Genomic DNA, 21,743 nt, shown 5'->3' on the forward strand with positions numbered 1-21,743 from the left:
CATGCCTTAATGATCAAGTTGCTGCTTTGGTAGGAACATATGTAACCCACAGTCAAAAAAAGTCAGTACCCACGCATCCTGCGCATACGAATGAGAATTAATAGCGAAAGAGGAGCAGCTGGCAGTTTTTCCCAAAAGAAAATGAGCAAATTGCACAAGCAGCAGTCCTTTAGTAACCTTGCTCCATTGGACTGCTGACAAAAACTGACAAGGTTCATTATTTTTCTCTCTTTACATATGGCCCCACCAAGAGCAAGTTCCTCACGAGGACAAGGATGGTGGCATTTTTCCTGGGAATGGCAGGGAGGTCCCTTTCTGATTAGCACACGTAGCTGTTGATCAAGTGCTGCGGAGTGCTGGTGAGATCTAGACCTGTAACCAACCACAACGATTTGTATGTTTTTGGCTCTGGTCAAGTGAGCCTTGATTAATCAATTAGCAACTATTCTTTCTGCCCGGATCATTTAGTACGACTGGTTAGCAAGTAGTACAACACACCTAGCATGATTTAGTCCACAGACTCCTGGATAGCAACCCCAGCTGCTGGATCTAGAGTGCTTCTACACACACAGTTATGTAGGTTCAAGTTCACCGCTATGCTGTGAACAGCTTTAATATTTTCACAGGAACAAGCAGAGGGCCTACATATGTTGTTACACGCCACATGTACGTGCACATACAGATACTTGTCGAGAACTTATGTCCTAGTCCAACATACGTACTCTCAGCACATAGCAACCTTCTTAAAATAGTCATGGGTGATTTCTCTGCAAGTGAGCGCTCTCTAGTTCTTGGGCTCAAAACCATATAGCTATGATACGCTTGCAAAATGATTTGGGTAACAGCAGTAGTGGCAGTGCTTGCGAAATGATTTGGGCGACAGCAGCGGTGACAGTGCTGATAACTAACTAATCATTCTGGGGCCATGTCTACATCGATCCTCAGCTGCTGCCGACTATTTTCCTTTTCTTGGGAAGCTATAACAATCCCCAAAGCCAGGATACGGGTGCACAAGATGAGAAAAGTATCTAGTAGTTGATCTTTTAACAAAGGTTGTTATGCTTCACAAAAACAAAGGTTGTGGAGGAGCGCACCTTTCGATATAGCAGAGCAGGCAGCATACACGTTGCTGCAGATCAGCAGAATAATCCCCTTCGCCCAGGAATGTGACTAGCCGGCAAGAGGAGAAACAGCCATCTGCCTTTCTCACCTGAAACGACAATATATTCTGGACAAAATGTGAGAGATCAATACCATGACCTGTTTTGCTGTAGTTGTGGCTGGGGTATCTATATATCATTGATTTTGCAAGTGGCGAACGGTTCAATTCCTTCAAATAATGAGACATATATGACGAACCAGCAGATGGAAGGACAACGAAACGGCAACACTCCGCGATTTTTGTTTCAACTCGCGCCTGGATGATGGATGCTTGGGAATAGTGGGCTAATTAACTCGACATTCCTTTCTTCCTCCAACCAGTGCGCGCATCTGCAAAGCATGCATGTGTCCGATACATCAGGTGAGCCTCGCTTTAATCATACGGACAAAAAACCAAAGCGAGTGGAGTAGCTTGATTATAGCAAAAGGGCAAAGCAAAGCATAGGATGATGAACCTAGTTATAACATCCTGCTGCACTGATCATATCGATCTGAGTGCCTGCATGTAGGTCTCTCATTCTGTCTAGTCTAGTCATTAGGTTACCAAGTTTTATTACTTAACAACCTAGCCAGGTGGCGGCTTGCTCTCTGATGAGTGGTAGTAACAGGAGAGATATTTTAGGACGTTCCCATATAGGGTATGACTTAAGAAAAGGGAAAAACAAACAGGATAAGAAACGACTAAGGCACAGACTCCTCTTTTTAGAGGTAGAGAGAAATCAGTCACACGCAGGGGCAGCAGCTAGCCAGGGCAGTAAGGCACAAGGCTACAACTAGATCTGTACGCAGGACCACTTCCAAACACAAGCCTGCAGCTCCAGATGTAAAGAAGCCAACAGCTATAAAGAGCCTCCATAAAACAGCCAGTACCACCCCCACATATAGCTATATAGCGCGACAGGCCCACGCTCAGAGCTTGTCACGTATTCACTGATGCTTACATATGCATGAAAGCCAGAGAAATGAAGAAAGCAAAGAAAAAAAAAGAGAGAGGAGAGAGATAGAGAGGCTGCGTCTATGTGCTTGTGCTGTGCGTATGCAGGGAGACAGTGAGAGAGAGAGAGAGAGATGGCCTTTTCCTCTCTCAGTGACAGGTACTTGTTTGTTATGAGCGCTCAAAAGCCTCCGAGTGCAGTAGTACTTGCCAGAGCTTACTCTGTACTATGGCCACCCGACCTCTGCTCAAGAATTTACTACAACACCACCGTGGACGATGTATCCACATCTCCTTTCCCCCTATCCTCCCGGCAGGCCCACCCTCCTCCTAACTAACCACGACATAGTAAGGTGACAATTACCGGGCCTGCTCCACAGTACCCATGCAAAACCTATCACTCGTATACATTTGGCAGTTGGCACTCCTTTGAGCAACACGAGCCCAGGCCTCCCTAGCTGCTGCCCTTTCCATTCCCCTAGCTCCCTAGCTCCCTTGTCTCTCACCTTACCCCCCCCCCCCCCCCCCCCCCCCCCCCAGTTCCTCTTTCCTTGCCATCGCCGAGGAAGAGTGCTGAGAGGGTTCCCCAACCTCATTGCTAGCTAGACCAGCTTAGATACCGGCCGGTTACTTCGTACTGCAAATTATTCTGCAAAGACACGAGAAATTCTGTACCTTTCTTCACCTGGCTTGCATGGGCAGCGGCAGCGAAGGCGGCAGCGGTGGCGCCGCGGCGAGCGTTCGGGAGCCTCACGACTTCAGCAACGTCGCGGCCTTCTCTGAGCTGCCGTTCCTGCGGTCCGCTCCTCCTCGTGAAAGCCCCAACTCCGGTATCCGCATCTTCGGCATCGACGTCCCGCATTCGTCACCGGAGAGCAAGGCTAAAGAAACCGCCGCCGCCGCCGCCGCCGCAACGCAAAGCAGCAGTGGCGGTGCCGTCGGCGCCGCTCCCACCGACAGCAGCCGCAAGTTCGAGTGCCACTACTGCTGCAGGCACTTCCCGACGTCGCAGGCGCTCGGCGGCCACCAGAACGCGCATAAACGCGAGCGGCAGCACGCCAAGCGGGTGCAGATGCAGTCGGCGATGGCCGCCGCAGCGGCGGCGGCTGGCGGCGCTCACCACCACCACCTCCTCGGCTACCCGCAGCATCGCTTCGGCGTGGCAGGCCCTACGGTGGCGACATTGTACCCCTCGTGGCACACAATGAGGCCTCCAGGCGCCGGCGGTGCCGTCGCCATCGGCCCGCAGTTCTACAGCGGGGTCGGGTCGATCGCTCAGCCGATCAACGGGAACCCCCTGACGGCTGGGCTCTGGAGGGGGCCGCCTGCTGGGCACGGGAACACGAGCATGACGCCGGCTGGAGAGCGGCGGCCAGTTGCGCTGTCCGTGTTCCGCGGAGAAGACCCAAGGGCTTCAACGTCTCTTTTGGCGTCGCCCTCCTCGTCTTCCTCTTTGCTGCTGTCTCCACAAGGTCAGTTTGTTTGTGAGCAGCCGGCAACCACCGCAGCCGAGGGCGTGAGCTTAGATTTGCATCTATAATTGTTACCTTTTGTCTGCTGCTTTTAGCGGATCAACCCAAGAACTCATTTCATTACCTTTCCCATATCTACGATTGCTCTTCACTGAATCCAGATCTTGCCTTATTTTCTGGCATAGTGCAAAAGAATTCCATTTATCAAAGTTTGAATCTTTTATTTGCGTGCATATACATATAAAGAGAAATTCTGATTATATAATTAGGGTTTCGGGTTTTACCATTCAACACAAGACATCAATTGATTTCAACTAGGCAACTTGTACTCAACTGTAGATTTCATGGAGCTTACAATGTTCTAGACTCCAGAGAAAATAGGCAAACATCAGAAAAAGTTTCTTGTTTAATTCATAGGAAAAACAGATTGCAGGCTACAACATCTTTCATTAATGGAAAACGATCTATATAGATAAAAACAATAACTCAGATGGGATAATGGAAAACGATCTATTTCTTGTATTATGAAATATTATACTTTTTATTTTGCTTTGCTAACAGTCTGCATCTGTGTGCATAGTATGCATGCTAGAAAAGATACATGAACAAAATGTGAAAATAATAAAAGAGAAATTGAAGGCCCACAAGTTGTAGCCTTGTAGCTTTGAACTGAACGTATAGGTATACAGTTACTGCTCCATGATGCATGGGCAATGAGGCAGTGCTTTATAATATATACTAAGAATATCTGCAGCTGAGCTAAATATATATACAGATATTAATGACAGCTGAACGGAGAGAGATCATAAAAAACAGTGTATGCTCTTATCAGTTGACTTCTGGAAAGTTTTTTGATAGTGACTTCTGAAAAGTTCGAAGATGTGCAGTGTTGACTATATATATCTAAAAGGTTCAACATATAATTTTAAATTCATCAGTCCTACAAAAGAATCAATTAATATTATATAACAAAAAGATTAAAGCGCCTACACACTTGCAACAAGGAAAGGCAAGGAAAGTACAAGTATGAAGAGGGAGCAGAAGGGATAAAGAGTGCAGAAAGACTAGGCACATGAGAAATGACAGATCAAGCTGGTCATAAAAAATGACCTGATCTGAAAAGGCCAACCCCCCCGGTTACTCACACACTAATTCCATCCAAGGTTGGCTTCGTACTGTTAGTATATGAAAGTAGTGACATTTAACTAGGATCATGGCCACTTAGCTCCTGCAACTTGATGTTGCCCTAACTAGGATTTCGCCCTCAATGAAGCTCTAAACTGTCGGGCTGAAAGAATAGCCTTAACTAATGTCTAGTGATAGTAAGACCGAAGGCCTTGTGCTTGGTGGGGTTTTCTCTGGCTGAAGAACTGTTGTTTTATTCTTGAATATGCAAGCTTTATATTGTATAAAGAAGGAAGGCAACAGTAGAGTGTGACACACACGCACCCAGAATACTGGAAACACGAATAATGCTCCACAAAAAAATAGTAACAGAATTTTTATTAGCTACATAGAACAAATGTTACTTATCAGCTGGACTAGTATAATCTGGTACTTGAACCCATGAAACAGCTGGTTATTTAACCGTACATGTACATGTATGATGAAAATGGCGATGGAGTACATGAATGTTTACCAACCATGCAACAGGAAGCTGGCACCCTTCCTGCCTTAAGCAAGTGGTCTCAGAATAGGATATCATATGAATGTCCTGCTTTGGAGCTTTTAACGTTCAATGCTATCATTTTTGATGTTGCTGCTCCTGTTTCTGCTGCTCTGCTGTTCCTGTCACTTTTTTTTTGTGGAGCGGAAACTGTAGGAGACCCCTACTGTCGTTCCTGTCACTATTGTTGGTGATAGATCCAATGCAACTTTAGGATGTGTCGTTTTCTCCCTCCTGCATGCAAATACGAACTGCCTACAAGATTCAAAAATACTGGGGACAGAATCTAGCACTTTTATCGTGCATGCAGGAAACCTTTGTACTATTCTTTGGAGTTTGGGCATGCAACATCTTATTTTATTAAGTAAATCACCAATGCAATGAATACTCCATTGCCAAATGCCAAGGAGTCACTATTTCGGTTAAACATGCAACCGGTACCATCAGATAAAAAGAATCTAAAGCAGGTGCGACTATGAAGGTTGACAGCAGAGTGAGGAAAAGAAGGAAACATCTAGAGGCAACATTTCAGGCACAAACCTCCCATCAGGCCATCACCAGCAGTTTCCCAAGACTAGACTGAAATTGCAACCCTAGCTAGCCCAATTGCTTCTACCTGTGCTGCAACTGTACTACCCCCACGTTATACTACAGCTAGACTTTTGCTCCTAGACCATATATAGGTCCTTGCCTGGACAACACGCCTTTCTTTTCTCCAATGTTGCAACAACACAGATTTGTATCCTGTGCTGCATGTATAACTCACTCAGTCAGTACTTTATCTAGCTACACAAGTAGCCTAAATAGGTGTGCACCACCTATCTTTGCCTATGGGCAGATAGAGTCCAATCTAAATTGCAATGATAATTGAAAAGTAACGTAGAATCTAATTCAATAGTACATTTCTTTAATTATTTGAAGTGAGTATATGTTAGGCCTGGGAAGTCTGGACACTGAAATTTGAAGGCAAGAACCATTGCATCATGTCAGCCCCAAAAGAAAAGGGCTTCACAAATTTAAGGCTGTGGAAGATGGCAGTACAGATTGTATAATGCTTGTATACTACATGGCAGGCCTTGGCGCAGGGTGCGCCAGTTAAATCCTGGTTCTTCTGCTCGGGACATACACCAAAAGCTGGGCATGTAAACAGGTAGCAGCAGAGAAGGAACCCACACGGCCTCCTGACATCGAAACTCTTATCTTCTAGTTCCATCACACAGAAAAGCAGATCACGTATGTGTTTTAAGGCCAGAGATAACAGCTGCTTACCGTTCGTAGCAACATGAATCTATAATGGTCACCACCCCCTGTCATGGCAGGAGCCCTGTGCTGTCCAGTGGATGACCGATGTGATGCCGGTGCAGCTCTTCTACATCGATTGATGTTTCTGTTTTGCATACACATGAGAAAGCCAAATAAGGGGTTAATTAAGTACCAAACAACAGTTAGGCAAACGGAAGAAAACATGTCACGTGAAAGCGAGTACAGTGACAAGAAATGTTTCTGTCAATTCAAAGTCACTGCAACCCACTAACTTTCCTGAAACAATGATTACATTAAGCTTCAGATGGCATGGTATGCAATTCTTAGTAGTTACGCATCTCTGTCTAGTGCTGCAGTCATGTTGAGCTTAAAAGCTTCTAGGGCTAAGCTTGTGGGCTCATATGACTGCTAAGGTCAGCATCGCAAGATATTGAAAATCAGCAAATTTCACCTTGTCGGGTATGGATGGCCAGCACATAGATTGTTCACAACTGATGCCTTTAGATGGGATGCTGTAGCAACGATTGGTTCATTTTCCACTATTAATATCAATGCATTTCAGAGTGACAAACTTGGTGTGAAATCAGTTTATGCTTATCTGTTATCACCATAGCATCCTCCTAAGTTGACTGTATATATTCTGAATTAAGGTCAATGATTGTGACTTCAGAGGCATGCAAAAGTAGACACAGGAAAATGTTCTTGTGCAGACAGGGATATACATAAATGGTGTGTGGATATATACCAATGGCTCAGCGAAGGCATCATGTATCCTCGTAGCAAGACACAAAAAAAAAATTTGACCCATGTTCCTTATTCATTCGACTGACAGGAATCGAATGTGCAAATGACACATATATTGCAATGGCCTAAAGAAAGAGGGTTATGCTAGGTCTTCAAGAATTTTAAGCTTCTGTGAAACTTTACACTAAATAAACCTTTTAGCAAATACCTCTTTCTGGTCAGCCACACTTAATTGAGCAAAGCTGACTAATATCAAGGACAGAGCATTGTAGTGGTACACATGTTCTGAATATGACAACCAAAACTGAAACAGATTTCTGTATTTGATACTACTAAATGGACCGAAACAATAACAATATCAATTTGATGGAATAGTTTTCAGATGCTAATGAGTTCACCAGCACCAAGATTAAGAATGATCATGAATGGCGCACATTATTTGGGGACATGATTGAATGCTTCATTGTATCATACCGATACACAGATGTAACAAAGAAAAAGGGAGATTCACTGACTGAATGAGTTGGCATTCTGCTTCCAGGCAGCAATTAAAGATGTACAGAACTCATGATGATGTTTCCCACTCTTTGCAGCAATCAATATTCATGATAAATGAGCTCATGCTTTTTTTGCTCATGCTTGGATGTGAGTGAAATGATTATACACAAGATTGCATGGAGAATAGTGCTTCTAGCTTTGAATTACTTCAGCTAATACTGCATAGCAGCAGAAAGAAGATTAGTTTTTTTTCTCTTTATTTTATTTAGGTGTGAGAAGATCAGTCATATAAGGGTCACAGTTGAATAATACTTTGATATTAGAAGGTCTATGTAGGATTAGGGCAGCCTGCAGCAGTATATGTGCAGGGTTAATCTCAACTGAAAACGTCAGCACAACTACTAGTCAAGTAGCAGATAAGAAGGTAGGTGACGTACTGTAACTTCAAGGATGGCCCAGTTACAAGAATTTCTGTAATTGATGGTTATTTTTTTTTTAATCCACCGAGGTTGCTTTCTAGCGATGCTCAAGTATAAGATGGAATAATAGGTGCAGTACTATTTCTATTGCCATTTGCCACTGAAATATCATAACATGTGGGTGGATGCTGTGCTTAAATCTGAAAGAGAAAATGGAAATTCTAGATGGAGGGCATCGGAAATTTAAGTAAATGTTTCCATTAACCAACAGATATATTAACTTCAATGTTTCTATGAACCTACAAACAAAGATCAGAATTCAGAAGGCATAACATGTAGGTAAATCAATTTGACAGAACCTCAGCAATCAGCACGACAAAGTGGAACTTCAACATTTACAAATTACAAATGATCATCCTTGGGTGCGACTATAGGCAATTCTACATGTAGGGACAGTTTGCCTGCTTAGCTTGTGCCCAAATTTCAGGAAAGTAAAGGGCGCATGACAACTAGTTGTTTGTGAATTTAAAGCAGATCATCTATTGTATTCCAAAGGAAGCATACTAAGGATTTTATTTAGATGATTGCGGTTCAAATTGTATAAAAAAGGGAAAAGGTGGTTCCTACTTCCTACGTGTCTGCATTGTACCCACAACAAAAATTAAAAGATGGACGCTATAAAATTACCTGTGACGGGAAAGTGGACGATCGTGTGCTATAAAATCATCACCTCTATGAATTTGATCACGTTATCATCGGAACTCGCGAAACACTGATCAGCCAATCCGGGAGCGGGGCAGACCAGTAAGGAGCACTGCCAGACTCTAGAACACGATCGATCTTCGGTAGAGGCATCCGCCGCACCTATTTCATCAAACACCTGGCGCGCGCCCTCGAGCGAGCTGATGGTAGCCCCCCACATACACCACCAAATTCGAACCCATCCATAATCTAGATCGCACAATGCGCTGTCCACCTCCCTGCAGCAGCGCACGCGCGAGAGCAGCCCGAAGCACGCGGCCGCACCGCACGGCAAGCGGCGGTAGGGCATGCGCGATTGCGCGAAGCGGACGCTGATCTCGCCGTCACGGCGGAGCCGAGAGGGGCGGGAAGCGCGCATCGCTTGGTTAAGCGTGGACAGTCAAAGGCTCGGCGGTGAGTGAGCGGGTGGGAGGTGGACGGAGGAGGGATCGGCGCCAGCGCCGTTCCGTGGATTGGCGTGCGAATTTCAGGCGGGCGGCGGGGCTGGCAGTTTCAGAGTCTCGAGGGCAGCGGCGGGAGGGAAGAGCCACATCTCTCGCACGCGCGTTCCTCCGTCATCCCCCACGCCCACTGACATGTGGGTCCCGAGATCTGACAGACAGAAAGGCCCAGCTGCGTCATCACTCGTCACGCTCCCGGCCACTCCCCACCGGCCCACCCCCAATCCACTCCACAGGGAGCGGCAGCAACCCATGGCTTCCCTGCCTCTGTGCCGCTCGCCGTCCTCCCTCCTCCCCTCATGGCCTCACCGGCCAATCTCCGCCTCCTTCCACCCCAAGAACCCTTCCTCCCCTGTCGCCGCTCACGTCTCCGTCCAGGACCCGCCTCCCCAAGACCCGGCGCCTCCCTCTGATTCCAGCCCAAATGGCACCAGTCCCAGCAGCAACACGAGGTACCTCTGGGTCAACCCCAACAGCCCGCGCGCCGCCGGCGTCGTCCGCGCGCGTGCCGGGTCCGGCCGCCGCTCGCGTCTCGCCTCCGCCGCCGCAGTGCTCGGCGCGTGCGAGCCCGCTGTGGCGGCCGTGGCGGCCGCGCTTGAGGCCGCCTTCCCCGAGCCGCCCTCCGAGCAGGACGCCGTTATCGTGCTCAACACGGCCGCCGCCACCAGGACGGAGACTGCCGTGCTCGCTCTCCGCTGGTTCCTGGGGAACGCCGAGGTACGGAAGAAGGTCATCCTCTACAACGTGGTGCTCAAGCTGCTGCGCAAGAAACGGCGCTGGAGCGAGACTGAGACGCTCTGGGCCGAGATGCTGCAGGACGGCGTGCAGCCCGACAACGCCACCTTCTCGACCATCATCAGCTGCGCGCGCGCCTGCGGCCTGCCCAGCAAGGCCGTGGAGTGGTTCGAGAAGATGCCGGAGTTCGGGTGCTCCCCGGACATGCTCACGTACTCCGCGGTGATCGATGCGTACGGCCGCGCCGGGAACGCCGAGGCGGCCCTCCGCTTGTACGACCGCGCTCGCTCGGAGAAATGGCAGCTCGACCCTGTGATCTGCTCGACGGTGATCAAGATACACTCGACCACCGGCAACTTCGACGGTGCACTCAACGTGTTCGAGGAAATGAAGGCGGCCGGGGTGAAGCCAAACCTTGTCGTGTACAATACAATGTTGGACGCTATGGGCCGCGCAATGCGACCATGGGTGGTGAAGACTATCCACAGAGAGATGGTTGATCAGCAGGTGCAGCCCAGCAGGGCAACATACTGTTGTCTCCTGCACGCTTACACCAGGGCGCGCTATGGTGAGGACGCGATGGCTGTGTACCGGCTGATGAAGGACGAGGTGATGGACATCGACGTGATTGTGTACAACATGCTCCTATCTATGTGCGCAGACATTGGCTATGTCGACGAAGCTGAGGAGATCTTCAGTGACATGAAAGCGTCCATGGATGCCCGGTCCAAGCCTGATAGCTGGAGCTACTCATCAATGGTGACACTGTATTCTTCCACTGCCAACGTCCTAGGCGCAGAGGGCATACTGAACGAGATGGTGGGGGCTGGCTTCAAGCCGAACATCTTCGTCCTCACCTCGCTCATCCGGTGCTACGGCAAAGTGGGACGCACCGACGACGTCGTCAGGTCGTTTGACATGCTCGAGGACCTTGGTATCAGCCCCGACGACAGATTCTGCGGCTGCCTTCTCAGCGTGGCGGGGAACACGCCAGCTGAAGAACTGGGCAAGGTGATCAACTGCATCGAGAGGAGCAATGCTCAGCTTGGCGCCGTGGTAAAGCTCCTGGTGGACACGAGCGCCTCCTCTGAATCTTTCAGGGAAGCAGCCAGTGAGCTGCTGAGCAGCTCCCGCGGCGTGGTGAAGATGCCTTACTGCAACAGCCTGATGGACCTGTGCGTGAACCTGAACCAGATGGAGAAGGCCTGCGCGCTCCTCGACGCCGCGCAGCAGCTCGGCATCTATGCCAACATCCAGACGCGGACCCAGACGCAGTGGTCGGTGCACCTCAGGGGCCTCTCCGTCGGCGCGGCACTGACCACGCTGCACGTCTGGATGAACGACCTGGACACGGCGCTGCAGAGCGGCGGCGAGGGGTTGCCGCCTTTGCTGGGGATCCACACGGGGCAGGGGAAGAACACGTACTCGGACAGAGGACTGGCTGCCATGTTCGAGGCGCATCTGAAGGAGCTCGACGCGCCGTTCCACGAGGCACCCGACAAGGCCGGCTGGTTCTTGACGACGAGCGTTGCTGCCAAGCACTGGCTGGAGATGAAGAAGGCGTCTGAATTAGTAGCTGTGTAAACTGGTTAATTTAGGGCGTATACATAGGATTTTTCTGTGTATAATCTGCAGGTGCTCTCGACCCTATACCTCCTCGACAGATTTCTGCAGGCAGATGCTCTATTGCTTCCTTGTAGTTTCTAAAGATCCCTTTGTACTGCTTTCATCCAGATGATAACAGACCAAGGAGTACCAGCTTCAGCTCACCATTCAATTGAGAAAGTAGCAACTGTTTTTTTTTAACATTAGCATGATATGTATCTGCATCAAAACGAGACCAACGACTATGATGTTTTCAGAACACAAATGTTTGGCCACTAGGTATCGGGAAGCAAAGATGGAAGCAAAACTTGATCAACACCAAGCAAGTAAAAATGAAAAGTATAGTGTTCGAGCAGAATGATGTCACGCTAAGCGTAAAACTGGGCGAAATAGCTCCTTGAAACCATTTCAAAAGGAAAAATGTATATATTGCAGTTGTTTGCAGTAAAGATGCCCAATGCAGCATTCTTTACTGAATACAGCCTCAATAAATATATCGAAACAATAAGAATTAAGAAAAAACTGGGCTATCCAAAGCCTATCAAATGACAATGCCTAATTATACTACTATTAGTACTTTAACATACATCAGTCCTTCGTCCATTAGGGTTTGCTTACTGTAGGCATATTCTCATGCTGTGAGCTATTCAGTGTTCACTGCTTCATCTCAGTCGCAGGAAGCATGACAACATTGCTCAATTTGAGAATTCCTGTGAAATTTGCTCATTTATCGAGGAATTCCAGACCAGTAGCTGTTGGTGTCAATCCATGATCAGCCAAATACTGGTCATTGAAGAACTTGCTTAGATGCCTCATCCCACTGTCACAGAGAATTGTCACAATTGTATGCCCTGGACCCAAATCTCGAGCAACTCTTACAGCTCCAACGCAATTCATGGCTGAAGAACTCCCAACAAATAGTCCATCATTTCTCAGCAAGAACCTAAGTTATGTTCCAAGTAAATTGATGTCAGATAATCTGTATTTTGCATCCAATTCTGTAAGATGAAATACTAAACATCTGCTAACTATGACATGAGCTTTCCATTCATTGCTCCCAATTTCTATTAAGTGGGATGTTGATAACACTGATTGTTACTTCTAACAAATGCTTAATCCAACAGTTGATTAAGGCTACCATTGAAGTCGCCCGCGGGGGGGGGGGGGGGGGGGGGGGGCCGGTCCTGATGATGAGAACTCATAGATCCAAAACAGATATCAAACGGCATTCCAGCTTCAGGGAAGCATGACAAGACCATTACCATTGTTGTGATAAGATAAAGGCAGAATGCAACAAGTGAAGATATGTGGAATGCTGTAACAAAAAATAAAAAATGCTTCCAGTTGAATATATTAACAGGTTATATGAAGCAAAAATTGCAATGCTTAGCTAACTTCTGTGTGCCCATTGTTATAATAGACAAGAACTTCTGGACATCAACAAAAAATTTCAACTGGGTGTGTACCTTGACATCTCAACAGCTTCCCTATCTGTTCCTCGATAAGCTCCATCCAGTTCCGCCATCATGAAATTTCTAGTAACCCTGTTGATTCCTATTCCTTCAGTAATAGTATCGAAGGGGTTCTTCAGCCTTTTTCCCTCAGCCTCCTCTTTTGTGTACATTACCCCTCTAGTAACCTTATTGAACAGACCAGATCCGGGCGGGTCCATTAAAAAGCATTTGATGCTCCTGTTCTTTTCCTAAGCAAGGGGTATCATAGTTAAAAAAATGATATTTACTAGAGAGAAAATACATAACAAATAAATAAATAAGCATCTAACCTTAAGATATCGTGAGACTCCAGCAATTGTACCACCAGTACCAGCTGCGGCAACAAAGGCGTGCAGGGATCCTTTAGTTTGTTCCCATATCTCAGGACCAGTCCATTCATAATGTGCTTGGTAATTTGCCATATTCTCAAACTGGTCAGCAAAGAAACCTCCTTTTGAATCAGAACTCGGATCACATTTACTGCTGTGTGCCATTTCCGTACTGACATGTGCTGGATCGTTATTTTGTGTCTTTTTCAACGCATTCTGCATAGCTGCCAACTTGTCATCCGTCATCTTAGAATTGACATGTGCTAAACCATTAGTTCGTGTCTCATTTGATTCTCTCTGCTCTGCTGCTAATTTGTTTGCTTCCAATGCCCTTCTTCTGGCAATATTGACAAAATGGTCTCTGTGAGTGATTGAAACAGGGCGCACTCGTTCAACTGTAGCTCCAAGCGCCTCAATTATTTGAGACTGGAAAACAATATCATAAGTAAATTATATGCACAGGAGCAAAGCAACAAACACTCAAACAGAGAATTTCTGACTGCTAAGCTGCATAACCTTGTACTGAATTACAGCCACAAGCTTGTGACAGTCCTAGCATAAATGCTAAATGAAGCATCTAACACAGGTCAGCACTTCAACTGGTCATATCAAAAGATAAATTAAGTAGCAGTACAAGATGCTACAAGATAGAATGTTCTATGAAGCAAAACAAAAATTCTTAGAAATCATATAACTTCCCTACCTTCTCAATGGCAGCATCATCAGGAATAACAACATTACACCTACAGCCATAAGCAGGAGCAACAGTAGCCAAGCTAATAGCTGTGCTTCCAGCACTCCCCTCTGTTACAGTACCACCACAGATGAGATCTCCAGATTCTAAAGCCTGGGAATGATAAAAGCTCTAGTGTCATTAAGTTAAAGCAATAACTAGCAGAACAATGAGTGGATATAGCAAGGATCCTATGACCCATCAACTAAAAGGTGAAATAGAACATAATTGTGCTTAGAGAACTTTTTCAATTGGACATACGAGGTCGAAATTAAAAGTTCCATGCTTTCTCCAGAAACTAAAAGAAGTACCAATTCTGCGACTTCTCACCATGAACTCTGCAATTATTCCCCTCCTACCAAATCATTTTCTCGATCTAGATAGAATCGCGGAAGTTACCTCCTCGATGATCTTAACCGCAACGCGGTCCTTCACGCTGCCTCCCGGGTTCAGGAACTCGGCCTTCCCCAAAATCTGCAACCCAAGGAAGAATAGTTGCAATTCGCCCACCTCTAAAACTTTTTTTTAGACCAAGAACCACCTCCAAAACTTGCTCAGGCAGCAAAGCCGAGAAAAATAAATAAAATATCCACATGCCTACCTCGCACCCTGTGGCATCGGAGAGGCTGTTGATGCGGATGAGGGGCGTGTTGCCGATGGCCTCCACGAGACCCCTCCGTCGAGTCCGCCGGCCGCTCGCGCAGGAGGGCCTAGCTGTTCGAGCCCACGGGAACTTGAGGTTACTATTGTGGAAGAGGAGAAAGCAGGTTACCAGGGAGACGGCGGCGGCCGCGGCGGCTGCTCCTGCCGCCGTCGCAGCCGTCATAGCGAGAGAGCACAGGAGCAAGCGAGAGAAGAGAACCAGCAGCGTCTCGACAGCCGTGGTATAATAAAAGCTGCAGAGGACTAACACGGACCGCGGTATAAGTAATGGGCCAAGAGCGTTGAGGCCCATCCCGCTATGACGGTTCAGTTTTTCTTTTAGGAAAAATGACGGTTGTTGTTTTTTTATTTTTCTTTTTTTAGGAGAGGAAATGACGGTTGTTGATTCAGTTATCTCTAGGCTCAAAATTTTTAAGAGAGTATGTAGGATTATAGGAATGGTAATGATCAGGTAGGGCTCAAAATCCTTAGGTAGGGGTTTTATTTTTAGGAATGGTAATAAACTCACAACCATTTTCTTTAGATTTCTAATAGGTACGAATACAAAGTTCTGAATCAAATCCAAATATGAAAAATTTGGAAAAAATCAGGTGACGCGATGATGGATATATAGCATTGCATATATAGGAATATATGTCAGTAGCTCAATTTTCACTCTCATTGAGCCGAGAGGATGACACTCAAGTTGGGGAAGTTTTCTGGTTTTTTCTTCATTCACACTCACAATGCCATGCCTTCCAACGGGAGGGGTGGCCACATATATATACAGCAGGCTGCTGGGCAGCAAACGAAGCCAATAATGCTAGTCTAACACTAGTCTAACTGCTGTCCTAGAGAGGACACTAACTGCTGTCCTACAGTCCAAGATACCTGCAGTCCAAGATGCTAAGGACTACAAGATGCTAACTGCTGCTAAGGACCACTGCTGTCCTACAGTCCAAAATGCCTGCAGTCCAAGATGCTAAGGACTACAAGATGCTAACTGCTGCTAAGGACCACAAAGACCAACAGCAAGGACTTATCCATCATTCTCCCCCTAAGTCTTGTACGTCGTCTTGTGGGAAGATTGGACCATCTTGTAGGAAGATTGGACCATCCCAGTCCTGGAGCAAAGCTCAAGGAACTTGATCCTCCCAAGAGGCTTGGTGAGCAGATCCGTAAGCTGATCCTTGGTGTTGATGTAGCTCGCCTTGATGCTTCCTTCCTCCAAGCAACCTCGGATGAAGTGATACCTCACCCGGATGTGCTTGCTCCGTTCGTGGAAAACGGGGTTCTTCGCCAAGGCCAGAGCGGACTTGCTGTCCACCCTGAGCTCCACTGCTCCAGTGTCTCTGCCGAGTAGATCACCAAGCAGTCGAGCGAGCCAGAGCGCCTGAGTCGACGCAGTGGAGGCCGCTATGTACTCGGCCTCGCAGCTGGACAAGGCCACCACCTGCTGCTTGACCGACTGCCAGCTAACGAGGCACTTGCCGAGGTGGAAGAGGATCCCGCTCGTGCTCTTGCTGGTGTTGATGTCGCCGGCGTGGTCGCTGTCGCTGTACCCGACGAAGTGTGCCGCTCCAGGGCACCTCGGGTAGTGGAGACCATGGTCGAGAGTCCCCGCAACATAGCGAATGATCCTCTTCACGGCCTGCTGGTGCTCTGTCGTCGGTCGCTGCATGAACCGACTGACGTAGCCGACGGAGAACGCCAAGTCCGGCCGTGTGTGGGCGAGGTAGCGAAGGCTCCCCACAAGACGCCGGTACTGAGTAGCGTCTACCTCCTCCGCCGTGCTGTCACGGCTCAGCTTCAGCCTTTCCTCCATCGGAGTAAGAGCTGGGTTGCAGTCGATGAGCCCAGCGAGCTCGACGACGCGCTTGGCGTAGGCGGTCTGTCGAAGTGTGATCCCGGAGTCGTCCTGCTGCACCTCGATCCCCAGGTAGAAGGAGAGAGGCCCCAGGTCGCTCATCTGGAAGGTGGCCTTCATCTCCTCCTTGAACGCTGCCACCTCCGCAGTCGTGGTGCCGGTGATCACCAAGTCGTCGACGTAGACACCCACCAGCAGGGCATTGCCTCCTTTGCCCCGCCGGTAGATGGCCGCCTCGTGCGGGCTTTGCTCGAAGCCCATCCCCTTGAGCGTGGAATCCAGCTTGGCGTTCCACGCCCTCGGGGCCTGCCGCAAGCCATAGAGGGCCTTGCGCAGACGTAGCGCCTTACCCTCCTTGCCGGGGATCGCAAACCCCGGCGGCTGGTGCACGTAGACCTCCTCCTTCAAGTCGCCGTTGAGAAACGCTGACTTGACGTTCATGTGATGGACACGCCAGCCCTCCTGGGCAGCTAGCGCAAGGAGGAGTCGCACGGACTCTATCCGTGCTACGGGAGCGAAGGCATCATCGAAGTCGACGCCCTCCTGCTGCACGAAACCTCGTGCCACCAGGCGGGCTTTGTGCTTGACGACGGTGCCGGCCTCATCCCTCTTCAGCTTGAACACCCACTTAAGGGTGATCGCGCGGTGACCGCAAGGGAGATCAGCAAGCTCCCAAGTGCGGTTCTTCTCAATCGCGTCCATCTCTGACTGCATCGCGGCACGCCATGCCGCGTGTCCCTCGGCCTCTGCGAAAGACCGAGGCTCGCCGTCGTCGCATGCGAGGTGCAACTGTGCCTCCAGGTCGTGAGGCACCAGTCCCGGCACCGGCTGATCACTGAGAAGGTCCTCCATCGTACGATACCGCAACGGCTCGCCGTCATGGTACGCGTCGGCGCGCTCCTCGTCGTGAGAGAGCGGAGTAGCGAACTCCACCAGACTGTGCTCAGCACGAGCAGGTGTCGAAGTAAACGGGCCCGGAGGAGTGGCTATCAGTACTGGAGATCGCGGCGTCGCCGGCTGTGGTGGTGCAGCCGAGGAACCTGGCGCAGCCGGAGTCGTAGCTGAAGGGCGTGGTGACGCCGGTGTGGCGGGCGCCGGCGTCGGTGGAGGCTCGGGGACTGGGGTAGGCACGCTCGGCGAAGAAGAGCTGTCTACTCCCCCAGCTCCCTTGAAGTGGACGTACTCGACGATGAAGTCGTCGTACGTCGGAGCCGAGCCGTCGTCCACCGCCTTGTCCCACACCCATCCTCGCCCTTCGTCGAACACAACGTCGCGCGCCGTGCGCACACGCTGTGTCTCCGGGTCGAGAATGCGGTAGGCTTTCGAACCCTCCGCGTAGCCGATGAACACTCCCGGAGTGCAACTGTCGTCGAGCTTGCCGATGGGGCCAAGCTCCTTGGCGAACGCGAGGCAGCCGAAGACCCGCAGGTGGGAGACCGCCGGCTTACGCCCATGCCAAGCCTCATACGGCGTCATGCCGTCGAGTGCCTTGGTGGGCGAGCGATTGAGGATGTAGACGGCCGTCACCACCGCCTCTCCCCAGAAGACGGTCGGCATGCCCCTCTGCTTGAGGAGGGCCCGGGCCATCCCCACCACCGTCTGGTTGCGCCGCTCGACGACGCCATTCTGCTGCGGGCTGTACGGCGCAGAGCAGTGGTGTTGGATGCCCTCATCCGCGCAGTACGCCGTGAACTCGGCCGCCGTGAACTCACCACCGTTGTCGGTGCGCAGCACGCGCAACTTGCGGCCGCTCTCCGTCTCCGCAGCAGCCTGAGCACGCCTGATGGCATCCGCAGCCTCTCCCTTGCTGCCGAGGATCATCACCCACATGAAGCGGGAGAGGTCGTCAACGAGCAGCAGGAAGTAGCGCCGTCCTCCTGGTGTGACCGGTGTCGCCGGGCCACACAAGTCCCCGTGTACGAGCTCGAGCCGCTTCTTGGCTCGGAAGCTCGTCTGTTGGGGGAAGGAGTGCCGCCTCTGCTTCGTCAGCACGCAGACGTCACAGAGGTGCTCCACGTGGTCGAGGCACGGGAGGCCTCGCCCCATCTCCTTGGCACCGAGCCGCTTCAGGGCCTCAAAGTGGAGGTGCCCAAAGTGTTCGTGCCACTGCCATGCCTCGTCGTCCCTGTGAGCTGCAAGACAAAGAGGCTGGGCCACCCTGACATGGAGGATGTAGAGGCGATTCTTCCCTCGAACCACCCTGGCGAGAAGCTGGCGACGGTGGTCCCAGATGCGAAGGACCCCGCTGTCGATCACCACGCGGGAGCCGCTCTCATCGAGCTGCCCAAGGCTGATGATGGAGTTTCGCAGCGCCGGGATGTAGTAGACTCCGGTGAGCATCCGGTGCTCTCCGGACTTGGCGGTGAGGATCACGGAGCCCACGCCCTTGATCTCCACAGCGGAGGAGTCCCCAAACCTGACGGAGCCACCTACGTCAACGTCCAGGTCGGAGAAGAACTCCCGCCGCCCGGTCATGTGGTGCGTGGCGCCGGAGTCGAGGTACCAGCCATCGACCCTGTCGTCGTCAGAGCTGTCGCCGAGGAGGACTTGGGCACGCGGCTCGTCGAGGTGGAGTAGAGCGGTGGCAGGCGGTGCTGCCGGATGCGGCCCCATGTCCCCGTGGAGTAGGAACAGTGCCGGCTCGTCATCCGGCTGGGCCTCCGCGACGTGGGCTTAGACCCCACGCCTCCGCTGCGGGCAGTCCCTGGCCAGTGGCCGGGCCTGCCACAGTTGTGGCAGGCGTCGTCTCGTGCCGCCTTGGGCCTGTCAGCGGCACCGCCTTGAGCATCTCCGCGGGCGCCACCCTCGGTGCGCCCTCGTGCCCCGGCTTGGGCACCTCCGCGCCCCTTTCGCGGCTTGCCGCGCTTGCGGCCACCAGTCGAGGGAGAGGGTCCCCCCCTCCTGTCACCGCGCCAAGCCTCCCACTGCTCCTGAGTGAGGTGGAGCTTCCCACCGATGGAGATGCCTCTCGAGGGAGGCTGTGGCTCGTCGCTGTCGACGACCTTGAGGCGACCTATCGCCTCCTCGATCGTCATGGTGGAGAGGTCCAGCAGAGACTCGATTGAGCGAGCGGTCTGCCTGTACCTCTCGGGGACGCAGCGGAAGAGCTTCTCAACGGCTCTCTCCTCGTCGTAGGTGTCGTCGCCGAACTGCACCACCTTCTGCAGCAGTGTTGAGACGAAGTGCGAAGTCATCAACATCGTCACCTGGCTTGAAGGCCAGGTTCTCCCACTCCTTGCGAAGTGCCGGGAGAGTGGTCTTGCGGGCGCGGTCGCTGCCGATACGTGCCGCAGCGATGGAGTCCCAGGCCTCCTTGGCAGTCCGCTTCTTGGAAAGCGTGAACTGCATCTCGGGCGGGGCTACTGTGATGAGAGCATCCAGCGCCCGTCGATCTGCATCGTAGTCGACATCGCCGTACCGGACTGCCTCCCACATATGCCGCACCTGGAGCTTCACCTCCATAACCGCGGCCCACTCGACGTAGTTGGTCTTGGTGAGGGTGGGCCACCCACCGCCGGGACCGACGTCCCTGACCACCGCCTGGAGGCCGTGGTAGCCGGGGGCGCCGCCGCGCGCACCCCAGCCAGGAGCGCCGCCACCAGAGGCACCGCCTCCACCGCCAGGCGCGCGGCCCCCTGGACCGCCGCCTGGCGCGCCGGCCTCCGGGCCGCCTCCGTGGGGGTGGGCTGCTGCCCACCGCGCGGTCCGCTGCCGCGCCCTCTCCCTTGCCAACCCCTCAAGGTCCCCGTCGGTGGTGGTGTCGCCGGCGATGGAGCCGCTGAGGCTGCCGCGCAAGGTCTCAACCTCGACCTTCGCCGCACGCGCTGCATCCTCCGCCTCCGCTGCTTCCACCTCCGCCCAGGCAGCTGCCAGCTCCGCTATAGCCAGCCTGGCCGCCCTCGCCGCTGCTGCAGCGGCTTGAGCCGTCGCTCGGCTGCGCTCCTCTACCACGGCGAGCTCGGCGTCTTGCTGGCGCCGTGCGCTCGAGGCGACCGAGCGCTGAGACGGTGCGTCGGACATGGCGCGCCTCCAAGGGGCTGCTGCGTGGAGAGGGGGAAGGGAACGGGGGAGAAGAGGCAGCCGGAGCTGCTGCTGCTGGTGCAGCTGCTGCTGCTGCTGCACTAGCTGCTGGTGGTGGCTGCGCTGCTACAGCGGCTTCGGAAGGGGAGGAGCAAGAGATATCCAACCTACAGGAAAGTACGGCTCTGATACCAGATGTTAGTAGCTCAATTTTCACTCTCATTGAGCTGAGAGAATGACACTCAAGTTGGGGAAGTTTTCTGGTTTTTTCTTCATTCACACTCACAATGCCATGCCTTCCAACGGGAGGGGTGGCCACATATATATACAGCAGGCTGCTGGGCAGCAAACAAAGCCAATAATGCTAGTCTAACACTAGTCTAACTGCTGTCCTAGAGAGGACACTAACTGCTGTCCTACAGTCCAAGATGCCTGCAGTCCAAGATGCTAAGGAATACAAGATGCTAACTGCTGCTAAGGACCACTGCTGTCCTACAGTCCAAGATGCTAAGGACTACAAGATGCTAACTGCTGCTAAGGACCACAAAGACCAGCAGCAAGGACTTATCCATCAATATAACAATGGCCGCCCTTGTGGTCGCCCGCCGAAGGCACCGCCACGTGGCTAGAGCTTGAGGCGCCGCGGCAGGGCGCGAAGCGCGGCGGCCCGGACCGCCGCTGGACACATGCGGCCTGCCGCGGGAGACGGAAGCGGGTCCTTCGCGCTGCGATAGGCGGGGGCGCAGCAGCTCGCGCGGCCGCTCCACGCCACGTCGGCGGGCGCGCCGAGACCCCTCCGTGGCATCGGTTTAGGAACATTTCGGAAGGCTTCATTACCTCGATAAGAAGAAGCTTGAGGCCAACTGGCACCAGTTTCATGTCCCTCAAGACAGAACGATATATCTACATGATCTCTACATTGACGCTCATGCTCGGGCATCTAATTGCAAAAGCATCAAT

General features: G+C 51.3%; 3 protein-coding genes across 5 annotated transcripts; 2 read left to right on the forward strand and 1 right to left on the reverse strand.

Moving 5' to 3' along the window:
- Nucleotides 1-2,786: 2,786 nt before the first annotated feature.
- Nucleotides 2,787-3,744, forward strand: LOC112874263 (zinc finger protein 8-like). Its single transcript, XM_025937493.1, has one exon. The coding sequence runs from the start codon at nucleotides 2,790-2,792 to the stop codon at nucleotides 3,633-3,635; it is 846 nt and encodes a 281-aa protein (XP_025793278.1). The 5' UTR covers nucleotides 2,787-2,789; the 3' UTR covers nucleotides 3,636-3,744.
- Nucleotides 3,745-9,328: 5,584 nt separating this feature from the next.
- LOC112874261 (pentatricopeptide repeat-containing protein ATP4, chloroplastic) lies at nucleotides 9,329-11,900 on the forward strand. Its single transcript, XM_025937489.1, has one exon. The coding sequence runs from the start codon at nucleotides 9,495-9,497 to the stop codon at nucleotides 11,676-11,678; it is 2,184 nt and encodes a 727-aa protein (XP_025793274.1). The 5' UTR covers nucleotides 9,329-9,494; the 3' UTR covers nucleotides 11,679-11,900.
- Nucleotides 11,901-12,074: 174 nt separating this feature from the next.
- On the reverse strand, nucleotides 12,075-15,134 carry LOC112874262 (cysteine synthase). Of its 3 annotated transcripts, none has more exons than XM_025937492.1 (6): nucleotides 14,856-15,134; nucleotides 14,654-14,728; nucleotides 14,225-14,325; nucleotides 13,483-13,858; nucleotides 13,166-13,401; nucleotides 12,075-12,642 (listed from the first exon to the last, which is right to left on the reverse strand). In XM_025937492.1, the coding sequence occupies exons 1-6, from the start codon at nucleotides 15,078-15,080 to the stop codon at nucleotides 12,423-12,425; spliced, it is 1,233 nt and encodes a 410-aa protein (XP_025793277.1). In that variant the 5' UTR covers nucleotides 15,081-15,134; the 3' UTR covers nucleotides 12,075-12,422. The 3 variants fall into 3 exon arrangements, with proteins under 3 accessions (XP_025793277.1, XP_025793276.1, XP_025793275.1); XM_025937491.1 differs by having other exon boundaries at nucleotides 13,166-13,395; nucleotides 13,483-13,947; nucleotides 14,225-14,368; XM_025937490.1 differs by having other exon boundaries at nucleotides 13,483-13,947; nucleotides 14,225-14,368.
- Nucleotides 15,135-21,743: the final 6,609 nt, after the last annotated feature.

Source organism: Panicum hallii, chromosome 9 (genome assembly GCF_002211085.1).
Source record: "Panicum hallii strain FIL2 chromosome 9, PHallii_v3.1, whole genome shotgun sequence".
Classification (NCBI taxonomy): Eukaryota; Viridiplantae; Streptophyta; class Magnoliopsida; order Poales; family Poaceae; genus Panicum; species Panicum hallii.

Excerpts from the sequence above, each read along its gene's own strand:
- LOC112874263 (XM_025937493.1), top strand. The coding sequence starts at position 2,790 with ATGGGCAGCGGCAGCGAAGGCGGCAGCGGTGGCGCCGCGGCGAGCGTT.
- LOC112874262 (XM_025937490.1), bottom strand. The coding sequence starts at position 15,080 with ATGACGGCTGCGACGGCGGCAGGAGCAGCCGCCGCGGCCGCCGCCGTC. Across the intron at positions 14,729-14,855 it reads CCGATGCCACAGGGTGCGAG|ATTTTGGGGAAGGCCGAGTT; the intron begins GTAGGCATGTGG and ends CTTGGGTTGCAG. Across the intron at positions 13,402-13,482 it reads GAGTCTCACGATATCTTAAG|GAAAAGAACAGGAGCATCAA; the intron begins GTTAGATGCTTA and ends CCCCTTGCTTAG.
- LOC112874261 (XM_025937489.1), top strand. The coding sequence starts at position 9,495 with ATGTGGGTCCCGAGATCTGACAGACAGAAAGGCCCAGCTGCGTCATCA.